This window comes from Pristis pectinata, chromosome 9 (genome assembly GCF_009764475.1).
Source record: "Pristis pectinata isolate sPriPec2 chromosome 9, sPriPec2.1.pri, whole genome shotgun sequence".
Classification (NCBI taxonomy): Eukaryota; Metazoa; Chordata; class Chondrichthyes; order Rhinopristiformes; family Pristidae; genus Pristis; species Pristis pectinata.
In genome coordinates, this window is record NC_067413.1 from 2,020,881 (window position 1) to 2,035,433 (window position 14,553).

The 14,553-nt window shown below is 46.1% G+C and overlaps 1 protein-coding gene and 1 long non-coding RNA gene across 2 annotated transcripts in view; one reads left to right on the top strand and one right to left on the bottom strand.

Moving 5' to 3' along the window:
* The window catches only part of LOC127574140 (uncharacterized), a 99,375-nt gene that overhangs the window by 24,493 nt on the left and 60,329 nt on the right, over positions 1-14,553 (top strand). The window lies entirely within an intron of this gene.
* Positions 320-6,794, bottom strand: LOC127574137 (actin, non-muscle 6.2-like). The gene is made up of 3 exons (XM_052022870.1): positions 6,731-6,794; positions 6,475-6,623; positions 320-1,936 (listed from the first exon to the last, which is right to left on the bottom strand). Exons 2-3 carry the CDS (start codon positions 6,598-6,600, stop codon positions 932-934), a joined length of 1,131 nt encoding a protein of 376 aa, XP_051878830.1. The 5' UTR covers positions 6,601-6,623; positions 6,731-6,794; the 3' UTR covers positions 320-931.

Genomic DNA, 14,553 nt, shown 5'->3' on the forward strand with positions numbered 1-14,553 from the left:
CTCCAGCAGATTGTTTGTTCCAGATTCCAGCATCTGCAGTCCCTCATGGCTACATCATTGCTGATAAGCCCATTTACAATGGTGTTATCTTGCACCAATTCCTTCCCACATGCAAAGAAATCTGTCCCTTTAATCTCTCTTCCCTCCACCATTTGTGTCAGACAACTGCTCTTTGCCCCAGAATCATTGAAATTTTGGGGTTATGGTACAAACAGCAGGGCAAGTGGGATCGATTGGATTGTTCAAGGCAAGGGCCAAATGGACACCTGCCATAAGACTTGAAAGTTACAAGGTGCAGGAGAAACTTCAAACAGATCAATTACATCCAAATACACATTTTATTAATATTTCTCAATAACCAGACAAGTAAAGCAACAATTCACTGTTGCAACATGATATTTCCAGCTGCAATTGACAACCTTCCAGGAGAGGAACTCAAACTCATTCTCTCCATACACCCCCACCCATTACAAGTCTTAATTTCCTCATCAGTTCAGCCATTTTCCAGAACATCAACATTCTATGCCAAGTTATAATTAAGGAATGGGAAGTTCAACCATTGTGAACCTGCACAGGGAGATTGGTTTCATGTTCTTTGATTCTGACAATTGTAGAGCTTCATGGACAAACCAACCAAATTCACTACTTCAACACCCATGTCAGTTTTAAAAAACTTTATATCAGAGCACCAAATTTTATGCAAGGCTAGACTGTAGATATTACTGGCTCATAAATTGGCAAGGCCAAGTTGGTTAATCTCCAGTGTCTCAAAACATCCAAAGATCAATGTGAATAATTGACCCTCAGCCTGTTCTGAACACACCAGGAGACTTCAATGAAGAATGATCACCACCCCCACAACCTCAAAGTTGGGCAAGCAAATAAAAACTGCAGTTTAGTCAAGGTTAGATCAATTCTAATCTCCAGTGAATTAGAAGCACTTGCGATGGACAATGGAGGGACCAGACTCATCATACTCCTGCTTACTGATCCACATCTGCTGGAAGGTGGAGAGAGAAGCCAGGATGGAACCTCCGATCCATACTGAATACTTCCTCTCTGGTGGGGAGATGATCTTAATCTTCATGGTGCTTGGAGCCAAGGCTGTGATTTCCTTCTGCATCCGATCAGCGATCCCTGGGAACATGGTGGTTCCACCAGACAGTACTGTGTTGGCATACAGATCCTTCCTGATGTCCACATCACATTTCATGATGCTGTTGAAACAGGTCTCATGGATCCCACTAGATTCCATCCCAATGAAGGAGGGTTGGAAGAGGGTTTCTGGGCACCTGAAACGCTCATTGCCAATGGTGATGACTTGGCCATCAGGGAGCTCGTAGCTTTTCTCCAAGGACGAGGAGGAGCTGGCCGTCTGCATCTCAGAATCAAAGTCTAGAGCCACATAGGCAAGCTTCTCCTTGATGTCACGGACAATCTCCCTCTCGGCTGTGGTTGTGAAGGAGTACCCACGCTCAGTCAGGATCTTCATCATGTAGTCGGTGAGATCCCGGCCAGCCAGGTCCAGACGCAGGATGGCATGTGGCAAGGCATAGCCTTCATAGATTGGCACGGTGTGACTCACACCGTCTCCAGAATCTAGCACAATACCAGTGGTGCGGCCAGAGGCGTACAAGGACAGCACAGCTTGAATGGCAACGTACATGGCTGGGGTGTTGAAGGTCTCAAACATGATCTGGGTCATCTTCTCCCGGTTGGCTTTGGGATTGAGGGGCGCCTCTGTGAGGAGGACAGGGTGCTCCTCTGGGGCTACTCTCAGCTCATTGTAGAAGGTGTGGTGCCAGATCTTCTCCATGTCATCCCAGTTGGTCACAATCCCGTGCTCAATTGGATATTTCAGGGTCAGGATGCCCCTCTTGCTCTGGGCTTCATCACCAACGTAGCTGTCTTTCTGACCCATTCCCACCATCACACCCTAGAATAGAGAAATTGAATGAAGGATGATTCAATAAATTTCATCAGGAGTGTTAAAGCAACTGTATTTAATACAACAGTGGAGTATCAAATAACATTCTACATACAAACTATTGAGGCAAAAATGCTTTTCTGCAAGGCACCTCAATCTATGCAATTACAATAACTTAAATAATGAAGAGCTCAGGGATGGTGCAAGTGGCCAAAAGGTTGGTGGAAGCAGTTGATTAGGAACAAGGGAACCCTGCTTAATTCATTTTAGGGCTCTAGGAAAGAGTCAGTTAATAGTAGTTTTAAAGGACTTATCCTCAGAGTGATGAGGATGCATGTTGCACTTCAGATCCAGCCCCATGATATTGGGGTCATCATTGGATGAAGCAACCACCACCCATGCCAGTCTACCACCTTATCCAACAGGCAGCTCTGACTGGGTAGTACTTGTGTGCAGTCCCTAAACAGAATGGGGCCAACTGCCTTCCAGCTGCTTAGTCACCACACACACCAACAAGGAACAGGTGGAAAATGCCAGCAACAGCCAAAGGATAATTGAAAGACAATAGAATTTCATTACTTCATGTGCAAGGGGAGGCAGCCACTTAATCCCATTCTATCATTGAACAAGTTCACAGCCAAACCTATTGCAGCCTCAGCTCTGCATTCTCATCTAGCCACAGTAACCACTCACCCATTCCCATCAACTGCAGCCTTAAATATTCAAATATTGCTGCCCTACCCTTCAAGGAAGGGTGCCAAAAAAAGAGCCACCAAAACTATCCCTCATTTATCTTAAAAGGAAAACAGCTTATTTTTATTTTTAAGAAGTGTAGTCTTAACACTGGCAATGTCCTCAGAACTTCAGGGCAAAGTGACTCCTGGTCCCATTAGTCACTATGAGGGGAAACCTGGACATTGTCAGTGATCACTATGCTGCAGAGAAAGGATCAAGGTTTAAATAAACACTATTGGTCAGTTGAATCAGACATCACTTTACTGGAGTCATCTCTTAGCAAAGTGTTTGCCAAAAGACATTAATGGGGCATAATGGCTCTTTGATCCTACTGCAAGTTGAAAATACTAACAGTAACAGGTGGGCACCAATGGACTCACTAGGCTGAACAACTTGTATCTGCTGTACTGCCCTGTGACTATTGGATTTTGTTGCATTAGTCAACTCTAAAAGTCACAGACCCATTGATCCCACATGCATGACAGAACTACAGTCATGGATCAGCTCAGGGAAACAGAATCACTTCATAGCAAACACCTCTTCTCTCCATCTCAAGAAATTCCTTCAAGTCTCAGGATCCCCTAAGACTGGAAACTCCAGTCACATCCACTTCAAGTAGTGGACATACTACAGAACCTAGAATCACATACCAAGGAAAGGATCCAAGGGAACCGGAGGAGTAGGTCAGAGGAAGAAGGGGATGGGGAAAGTTAGATCAAACAGGTAGACAGGCTTTGGGGAAGGAGAAGCAGAATACAGGCTATAAAAGTAGTAAGGTAGATGGACTGAAGTGTGTTTACTTAAATGCAAGCAGCATCAGGAATAAGGGAGATGAACTGAGGGCTTGGATAAGTATGGGGGTCTATGATATTGTGGCTATTACTGAGACATGGCTGACGTCAGGGCAGGAGTGGATATTGAATATTCCTGGTTTTTGGTGTTTTAAGAGGGATAGGGAAGGGGGGAGAAGAGGGGTGGTGATACTGGTCAGGGACACTGTTACAGCTGTGGAAAGGATGGATGTTGTAGAAGGATCATCTCTAGAGTCTGTATGGGTGGAAGTAAGGAACAAGAAAGGAGTAGTTACTCTACTAGGAGTATTCTATAGGACCCCCGGTAGCGGTAGAGATATAGAGGAGCAGATTGGCAGGCAGTGTTTGGAGAGAAGCAAAAATAACAGGGTTGTTATAATGGGAGACTTCAACTTCCCAAATATAGACTGGAACCTGCTTAGTGCCAAAGGTTTAGATGGGACGGAATTTGTTAAATGTGTCCAGGAGGGATTCCTGACACAGTATGTTGACAGGCTGACTAGAGGGAATGTCATGCTAGATCTAGTTTTAGGAAATGAACCAGGACAGGTGAAGGATCCATCAGTGGGTGAGCATTTGGGGGACAGTGACCATTGCTCCATAACCTTTAAAATTGTCATGGACAGGGACAGGTGCAGAGAGGACAAGATGATATTTAATTGGGGAAGGGCAAACTATGAGGCTATAAGGAGAGAACTTGGGAGTGTAAAGTGGGATGTCCTTTTTGAAGGGAAATGTACCATAGAGATGTGGTCGATGTTCAGGGATCTTATGCAGGATGTTAGGGATAAATATGTCCCGGTGAGGCAGAGAAGGAATGGCAGGGTGAAGGAGCCGTGGGTGATGAGAGAGGTTGGACGACTAGTTAAGGAGAAGAAGGTAGCATACATAAGGTATAAGCAGCAAGGTTCAGACAGGGCCTGTGAGGAATATAGAGTAGCAAGGAAGGAACTTAAAGGGCTGAGGAGAACTAGAAGGGGACGTGAAAAGGCATTAGCTAGTAAGGTTAAGGAAAATCCCAAGGCCTTTTTCACCTCCATGAAAGGTAGGAGAATGGCTAGGGTAAAGGTAGGTCCGATCAAAGACAAAGGTGGGAGAATGTGCCTGGAGGCGGCGGAAGTGGGAGAAGTTCTCAATTAATACTTCTCTTCGGTATTCACCAAGGAGAGGGGTCTTGATGACGCAGAAGGGAGTGCTGGTAAGGGTAATGTTCGAGGTTGTAGATATCGAGAGAGGATGTGTCAAAGTTGTTAAATTATATCAAAACGGATAAATCTCCGGGGTCTGACAGAATTTTCCCCAGGCTGCTTCAAGAGGCAAGGGAGGAGATTGTTGAACTGCTGGTTAGGATCTTTGAGTCCTCGTCGTCCATGGGGACGGTGCCGGAGGGTGGCGAATGTTGTCCCCTTGTTCAAAAGAGGTAGTAGGGATAGTCCAGGGAATTACAGACCGGTGAGCCTTACGTCTATGGTGGGTAAGCTGTTAGAAAGGATTTTAAGGGATAGGATCTATGAACACCTAGAGAATCATGGACTGATTAGGGACAGCCAGCATGGATTTGTGAAGGGAAGATCTTGCCTCAAGCCTGATAGAGTTCTTTGAGGAGGTGACCAGGAAGATTGATGAGGGTAGTGCGGTGGATGTGGTCTATATGGATTTTAGTAAGGCGTTTGATAAGGTACCTCATGGTAGGCTTCTTCAGAAGGTCAGAGGCCAAAGGATCCAGGGAAGTTTGACTGTGTGGATTAGGAATTGGCTTGCATGTAGAAAGCAGAGGGTTGTGGTGGAAGGAGTGCCCTCGGATTGGAGGCCAGTGACTAGTGGTGTCCCGCAGGAATCAGTTCTGGGACCTCTACTTTGTGATATTTATAGATGATTTAGATGAGGGGGTGGAAGGCTGGGTTAGTAAGTTTGCGGACAACACTAAGGTCGGCGGTGTTGTGGATAGTGTGGAAGGCTGTCGGAGCTTAGAGGGATATTGATAGGATGCAGAGCTGGGCTGACAAGTGGCAGATGGAGTTCAATCTGGAGAAGTGTGAGGTGGTACACTTTGGAAGGACAAACTCCAGGGCAGAGTACAAGGTAAATGGCAAGGTACTTGGCAGTGTAGAGGAGCAGAGGGATCTGGGGGTTCATATTCACAGTTCACTGAAAGTTGCCTCACAGGTGGATAGAGCAGTTAAGAAGGCCTATGGGATGTTAGCTTTCATAAATCATGGGATTGAGTTTAAGAGCCGCAAAGTGATGATGCAGCTTTACAAAACTCCAGTTAGACCACACTTAGAGTACTGTGTTCAGTTTTGGTCACTGCATTATAGGAAGGATATGGAGGTGTTGGAGAGGGTGCAGAGGAGATTTACCAGGATGCTGCCTTGATTAGAGCGTATGGAATATGAGGAGAGGCTTAAGGTGCTAGGGCTTTATTCACTGGAAAGGAGGAGGATGAGAGGAGACATGATAGAGGTATATAAAATATTGAGAGGAATAGATAGAGTAGACAGTCAGCACCTCCTTCCCAGGGCACCAATGCTCAAGACGAGAGGGCATAGCTTTAAGGTTATGGGTGGGAGGTTCAGGGGAGATTTTTCACCCAGAGAGTGATTGGCGCATGGAATGCACTGCCTGGGGTGGTGGTGGAGGCAGATACATTAGACAGCTTCAAGAGTTTGTTAGATAGGCATATGGAGGAATGTGAGATAGAGGGATATGCAGGAGGAAAGGGTTAGATAGTGTGGTTTGATGGACAGCACAACATGGTGGGCCAAAGGGCCTGTTTTGTGCTGTATGGTTCTATGGTAAACCAGGATATTTGCCTATCTAGCATTACACAACAGGAGTTAAAGCTTGGAGACAAAAGAGACTTCAGACACTGGAATCTGAAGCAACAAACAACCTGCTGGAGGAACTCAGCTGGTCAGGCAGTATCTGTGGGGGAGGAGAGTTGCCATTTCAGGTCAAAACCCTGCATCAGGAGTTAAGGCTTTGCACTGGAGGACTCACCTGGTGCCGAGGCCGCCCCACAATGGAGGGAAACACCGCTCTGGGGGCATCATCTCCCGCAAACCCAGCCTTGCACATCCCAGATCCATTGTCCACCACCAGTGCGGCAATCTCATCATCAGCCATGGCTTACAGCAAGCAGGAGATAACTGAAATAGAAAGAAAATCCATTAACAGTGAAACAAGAATACAAAGCACATAGTACTCAACACACTAGACCAGCAATTCATCCAGAACAACCCAATCTTTATTCTACCTCAGGAGAATAGTGCTAATGCTGTCTTCAACACAAACTCCAACACAACCTACTCCCAGTTTAGCTCTCTCCCTTTATAGAACCTGAGGCTCCACCCACATTCCTATCATATGACTAGGCTATAACCAATGAAAGTCAATTGAGGAGTTTAAACTAGCCATTAAGAGTTTGGGGCCTTAGTTCAATCACAGAGACTGACCCACATATTTAATCAGTTTTAATGTTTTGGTAATCTTCACAATTTAAAAATGAATAAAGAAAAGTTCTCCCAGGATGTGGACATTACTGGCAAAGCTGGCATTTCAGTTGTTGCAGGGTTGGAGGGACAGGTGAGATCATGGAAGCATTTAAAAAAAGACGGAACATTGTTTGAGCTCAGGGGTGGTGGGTGAACCAGAACTGAAAGAGGAAACCAGACCCCTCACCTTGACAACCTGACACAATGGAAGAAGGATGTCTGAGCCTTGATCCTGGCTACTACCACGATGGGCTGGAGTTGGCCGTGTACCCTGCAAGGCTTACCCCTTCAGGGGTGGTGGCAGGAGCAGGTAGCATTGGAACTGTGGACATACCTTGCACAAGGGCCACCAGCACTCCAAGGGTTAAACCCTGTGCATTCCGCCGGCTCACAAACTGCAGAGACTTTACCTTATTTGGTAATTAACCTGCAGAGGCTGCTGTGCCACACCTTGGCAGCTAAAGAGGTAGAGCAAGTTCAGAGACTGCTTGTCAGTGGGATCTTCCCGTCAGTGAATCATCAGAACAAGACACCAAATTAAGCAGGGTGTGGCATCATTCATCCTGGTGCCACAGGTTTGCACACCAGCCCATTTCCGACACATTTGTTCTTGGGATGTGGGCACACTGTCATGGTCAGGATTCGATGCCCAGGAAGAGGAGGTGAACCACCCAGTAGAACTGGTTGGAGTGGCTCACTGGGTCACTTCAGAGTGCAGGCAGGGCAAAAGAGCGGGTCTGGGACAGGAGTCACAGGAGAAAAAACAGCTGGTCTTGTACAATACAATGACCTGCTCCTCCCAATTTCTCCAAGTAAAATCTTTCAACCTGGAGACACAAGAGACTACAGATGCTGGAATATGGAGCAACACAAAAGGCGCTGGAGGAGCTCAGTGGGTCAGGCAGCATCTATGGAGGAAAATGGACCCCTGAGTCCAGATGAAGGGACTTGACCCAAAACGTCGACTGTCCATTTCCTTCCATAGATGCTGCCTGACTCACTGATTTCCTCCAGCACCTTTTATGTTAATCCTTCAACCTGAACAGTCTCTATTCGAATTTGAAGATCTCTCTGCACTCTATCCTCTTGTATATCCCTGATTTCTATCTCTGCATTGGGAACTGTGCCTTCGGCTGCCTCGGCCCTCTGCACTGAAATTTCCCCTCTATCATTCTTAGCTCCCCTCCTCTCTTTTAAAATTCCCTTTAAAGCCTAACTCACTGATTAGATTTGTCACCTGCCTTTATGTGGCCCTGTGTAGCTCAGCTTCATGTACCGTTTAATGATGGGCTTACCTAGCATAAGAATTAGGGGCAGGTGGAGACCTTTCCGCCATGTACAATCAGTACTGATGCAGAGTTTCGACCCTGAACGTCGACAATTCCTTTCCTTTCACAGATTCTGCTTGACCTGCTGAGTTCCTCCAGCAGTTTGCTCTTTATTATCAGACCATGTTGACTTGACTGTAACCTCAGCTCCACAATCCCATATATCACTAGTACACTTTCATCTGCTTGCTTATCTAGAACCCACCTACCTCTGTCTTAAAAATATTCTAAGAATCTTCTTTCACTGCCCTTTGAGGAACAGAATTCGAAAATTCATGGCCCTCTGAGAGAAAAAAAATTGTCCCATTTCTATCTTAACCAGGTGAATTTTTGTTTTTAAACAGTGACCCTTAGTTCCAGATTCACTTACAAGAGAAAATGTCCTCTCCACATCCACCATGTCAAGCTTCTTCAGGATCTTGAGAGGTTTGACTGTTTCAGGTGTTAAAGGCAAGTTGTTGTTCCATAGTTTAAAGGACTTGAGTCGTAGAATAAGCCAACATGTTGCACTTGGCCCGTAAAACTTGTGAGTCTGTGAGAGTGCTCTCCGATTAGTCCCGGTTCCATGGTCCCTCCCCACAGCCCTGCACATTTTACTCCTGAACTTGTTATGTAGTGTAGCGGTTAGTGAAATGCTTTTTCAGCACCAGCGACCTAGGTTCAATTCCGGCCACTGTCTGTAAGGAGTTTGTATGTTCTCCCTGTGTCTGTGTGGGTTTCCTCCGGGTGCTCCGGTTTCCTCCCACATTCCGAAGACGTACGGGTTAGGAAGTTGTGGGCATGCTACATTGGCACTGGAAGCGTGGCAACACTTGCGGGCTGCCCCCAGAACACTCTACGCAAAAGATGCATTTCAAAAGATGCAAAAGATGTGTTTCGATGTACATGTGACAAATAAAGATATCTTGTATATGGAGAGAGAGCAAGAATTGAACACTGAGATAGAGGATCTACCAAGGACATATAAAGTGGTGGAGCAGGCTTGAATGGCCGAATGACCTGCTCCTACTTCTCCCTTTGTAGGTTTCTACATTTATCCCACCCTTTCGTTGTGTGTCACAGCTCACAGGACAACAGGTTCTCTGTTCTTTTGCTCGTCACCATGACCAGCACTCTGACACAATGGGGTCTGTCTCACTCCAAGATAGATAGATCAAACTTTTTCCTGGTCTCTGGGTAACAATTAGAATCACAGAACCATACGGCACAGAAACGGCCCTTTCAGCACACCTTTTCCACGCTGACCATGATGCCTTGCTACACTAATCCCATTTGTCTGCATTAGTCTGTATCCCTCTATGTGTTTCCTATCTAAATACCTGTCCAAATGCCTTTTAAGCGTTGTAATTGTACCTACCTGTACCAGCTTGTTCCAAATAACCACCACCCTCGATGTGAAAAACCTACGCCTCAGATCTCCTTTAAGTTTGCCCCTTCTTACTTTAATGCGCACTGGGGTGGAGGGAGTGAATGTTTAGAGTAGTGGATGGGGTGACATTCAGAAACTCCCGTCTGATTTATTTAAACTTTTCACGGTGCCTCATTAATGGATCCTTGGGTTTCTGGGGTTTTATGCTTGCAGTTGAATGTATTGACAGGGTGAGTTGACCTGGGGGTGGAGGTGGGAGTGATGGGGTACAGTGAGGGAAGGAACTAGAATTCAGCATCAGTACCAGCATGCAGATGAAGGTCAGTCCAGGTGAAGGGTCTCAACACGAAACATCAACTGTCCACTTCCCTCCATAGATGCTGCCTGACCCACTGAGTTCCTCCAACTCCTTTGTGTGTTGATCAATACTAGCATGTTCAGTGGGGCTGAGTGGCTTGTCTATTTTGATGGAGACTCGACACAATTCCACCAAGAAAACACTTGCATGATCTTGAGTGTCTTGCTGGTTTGCAGGATAGTTCAGGAAGGTGGAGACACAAGAGACTGAAGATGCTGGAATAGTTCAGGAGTTCAGGAAGCTGTTAACATTCTAAGCTGTGACCACATCAGGACATAATAAAACTGTCCTTATTGCCGTTGATTGGTTTGCACAGCTTCAAACTGGGTCTTTTTTGGTGTTGGCCTGGAGTTACAGTGAGATCCAAACCAGGAAAGGGTGGCAAATTTTCTTCTCTGAGGGATGTTAATGATCCGGGGAGAGGGGTGGTGGGGAATTTTACACCAATCTGACAGTGTCATGGTCACCATTATTGAGGTTTGTCCCTGACTTCTCTTTACAGAAATGAGTCAGTGAGCAGGAGTGCCTTGACATGCAGAAAGAGCCCCAGGCAGAATAGGGGTTCAGCGTCACTGGTCCTCTCCACATTCCATCCCTTATAAGGAGAAAACTCCAACTCAGGAGCAGGAGCAGCAGGCAGCCAATAACTTGGGGAGGGCGGGGACGCTCAGGTGAGATGTTTATTACCAATGGGGAGTGAGGCTCCAATTACCACGGACTTCACCATTTACCACCAGGTGTGACTCAGATTTCTGCCTCACACACAATCACTTGTTTACGCTAAATCAAACGCACCCTCTCACTCACACACTCGCTTACACAGACATTCACTCATATGCACTCAGTCACTCACACAATTCCTTACTCACAGACTCACGTATAGAGGTGTATAAAATCATGAGGGGCATAGATAGGGTGGATGCGTTCAGAATTTTTCCTAAGGTTGGGGAATCAAGAAGTAAAGGGCATAGGTTTAGGGTGAGAGGGGAAAGATTTAATAGGAACTTGAGGGAAAACTTTTTTACACAGAGGGTGGTGGGTATGTGGAATGACCTGCCAGAGGAAGCGGTTGAGACGGGTACAACAGCAGCTTTTAAAGGACAGTTGGACAGGTACATGGATAGGAAAGATTTAGATGGATATGGGCCAAACGTGGGCAAATGGCACTAGCTTGGCTGAGCATTTGGTTGGCATGGACCAGTTGGGCCAAAGGGCCTGTTTCCATGCTGTATGTCTCTATGACTCAATGACTGTGCACTCACTCACTGAGTCACACAGCAGTGCACTCACACACATGAAAATCAAAACTTCAGACGTTGGAAATCTGAAACACTCAGCAGGTCAGGCAGTATCTGTGGATTGAGAAACAATGAATGTTTCGGGTCTGGCTTTCAGCATTTCAGCTTTCAGTGGATTGAACTTTCAATGTAATGGGCAAAAGATACAGGGGAGATGTGAGGAGAAATTTTTCCCCAAATTTGTGGTTCCATGGATGAGGGATTTTAACAGCAGTGAAAGCTTGGTCATCTGGCACATTGTCACCTGGGATTCCGTCAGAACAGCTCCTTTGTTGGTCCAGGGGCTCCCTTAACACTGTCTGATGTTGCCCCATGTGCTTTTTCATCACTGCCCTAGTTATTGCCCAGCACTGCCCTGGTATTGTCCCAAGCATTCCCTCGGTGCTGTCCCAGTGTTGCTGTAGGTGCTCCCTCCGCGCTATCCTGAAATCAGTCTGGGTGCTCCCTCAGTACTGCTCAGTGTTGTCCTACATGTTCTCTCAGCACTGTCCCAATGTTGGTCTGGGTGTTCCTTCAATACTGCCCGGTGTTACAGTGAATGGTCTATCCGGTGTCAGTTACAGAGCTATAAAGTTTAGCTGGAGCAGCTGGGCTGGTTCATGCAGCAGAGGAGGTTGAGAGGAGGTTTGATAGAAGTGAACAAGCTCATAATGATTTAGATAGGGGAGGCAGAGGGAAGCCGTCAGCTTGAGGACAGGGGAATAGATTCAAATTTCGGGCAAAAGATATGAGGACGATGTGAGGAGAAGCTTTTCCACATAGAGAGCAGTGATGGTTTGGAACCCACGGCCTGTGGTGGGGTGAAAACAGAATCAGTCAAGGCCTACAGAGGGGAATCTAATCAGTACTGTAGAGATAGTAATTTGCAGGGCTATGGGGAAAGATTGGGGGAATGGGACTGATGTGCTGTATGACCCTGTGACCAACTTGGTGAGCCAAATGGCCATCTTTGATTTATTGATTCAGTGGTTGACTCTCCTCACTCACACATACTCACATATTCACTCATACACAAACATACACACTCTCTCACACACACTCTCACACCCACTCTCACACCCACACACACCCACACACACCCACGCACCCACACACACACACCCACACACACACACACTCTCACACCCACACACACACACATACATACATTATGTCTCAGTCACTCTCTCTACATACACACACACACACACTTACACACACAGACTCTCTCTCACAAACACACTCTTACTTACACACACCAAACTACTGTGCTACCTTTCCCATGATCACATGCACATACATACACATTCATGCTTATATCCATACACAATAGATATTGTCTATTTGGACTTTAGCAAGGCTTTCGACAAGGTCTGGCATGGCAGGCTGGTCTGAAAGGTTAGGTCCCAAGGAATGGTCCCTCATGGGAGGCTCATCCGGAAGATTAAGATGCATGGAATCCAAGGTGAATTGGCCATTTGGATTCAGAACTGGCTTGCCTGTAGAAGACAGAGGGTAGTGGTCAATGGGACTTATTCTAGCTGGAGGTGTTTCTCAGGGATCTGTGGATCCAGTGGCATTCCTCAGGGATCTGTACTGGGACCTCTGCTGTTTGTGATGTATATAAATGACCTGGATGAAAATGTACATGGGTGGGTTAGTAAATTTGCAGATGATACGAAGATTGGTAGTGTTGTAGATAGCATAGTAGACTGGCAAAGCAGACAGCGGGATATAGATCAGTTGCACATATGGGTGGAGAAATGGCAGTTGGAACTCAACCTGTCCAAATGTGAAGTGTTGCACCTTGGGAGATCAAATGTAAAGAGACAGTAAACTGTTAATGGCAAGACCCTTAAGTGTTGATGAGCAGAGGGATCTTGGGGTCCAAGTTCATAGCTCCCTGAAAGTGGCTACACAGGTTGATAGGACGGTGAAGAAGGCATATGGCATGCTTGCCTTCATTAGTCGAGGCACTGCGTTCAACAGTCAGGAAGTTATGCTGCAGCTTTATGAAACTTTAATTAGGCCGCATCTGGAATATTGCATTCCATTCTGGTTGCCTCATTATAGGAAGGATATCAAGGCTTTGGAGAGGGTGCAGAAGATGTTTACCAAAATGCTGCCTGAATTAGAGGACATGTGCTATGAGGATAGGTTGGACAAACTTGGGTGGTTTTCTCTGGAGCGGCAGAGGCTAAGGGGAGATCTGATAGAGGTTTATAAGATTATGAGAGGCATAGATAGAGTAGATAGCCAGTATCTTTTCCCCAGGGTTGAAATATCTAATACCAGAGGGCAAGCATTTAACGTGAGAGGGGGAAGTTCAAAGGAGATGTGCGGGGCAAGTTTTTTTACACAGAGTGTGGTGGGTGCCTGGAATGTGCTGCCAGGGGTGGTGGTGGAGGCAGATACGATAGACGTTCAAGAAGCTCTTGGATAGTTCAAGTTCAAGTTCAACTTTATTGTCATTCATCCATGCTATAAAAACACATGGCGGAACGAAATGTCGTTTCCCCCAGACTCACACAACAGAGGACATGCATAGAACAGAAGACATACAATAAACACAAACAAAAAACAAAAAAAATCAAAAAAAATAGTGCAAGTACAAATAGTGCAAAAAAAATATATACAAAATACAAACTTAGTGCAGAGTTAGTGCAAAACCGAGTTGGACAAGAGAAATACAAGCTCAGTGTGTTGTACTCATTGTATAAACATGTTCAGCAGCAGCCAAAGTCCTTATATGCCGTTGTGCAAACCAGAGCTTTTGACGTGGCATTTGTCTACCAGGGTATTCAGGAGCCTGACAGCCTGGGGGAAAAAGCTGTTGTGCAATCCAGTAGCTCTGGCCCGGATGCTCCGGTACCGCTTGCCAGACGGCAGTGGGACAAATAGGTCGTGGGATGGATGAGAAGGGTCGTCTATAATTCTATAAACCTTACATGTGCGTCGTGTATTGTAAATATCGGAGATAGAGGGAAGAGGTACTCCAATGATCTTTTTCGCTGTACTCGCAATTCTCTGCAAAGACTTACGGTCAGAGATGTTACAGTTACCGTACCAGGCAGAGATGCAGCTGGTCAGGACACTCTCAATGGTACCCCTGTAGAATGTAGTGAGGGTGGGGGAGGGCAGGTTTGCTCTTTTTAGCCGCCGTAAAAAGTGGAGATGCTGTTGTGCCTTCTTGGCGAGGGAAGAGATGTTAGTTGACCAGGACATGTCGTCTGCTATATGTATTCCCAAGAAC

Bases quoted from the DNA above. Each gene is read 5' to 3' on its own strand.
- LOC127574137 (XM_052022870.1), bottom strand. From the start codon at position 6,600: ATGGCTGATGATGAGATTGCCGCACTGGTGGTGGACAATGGATCTGGG. The intron at 1,937-6,474 runs GTGAGTCCTCCA...TCTCTATTCTAG, and splicing joins TGGGGCGGCCTCGGCACCAG to GGTGTGATGGTGGGAATGGG.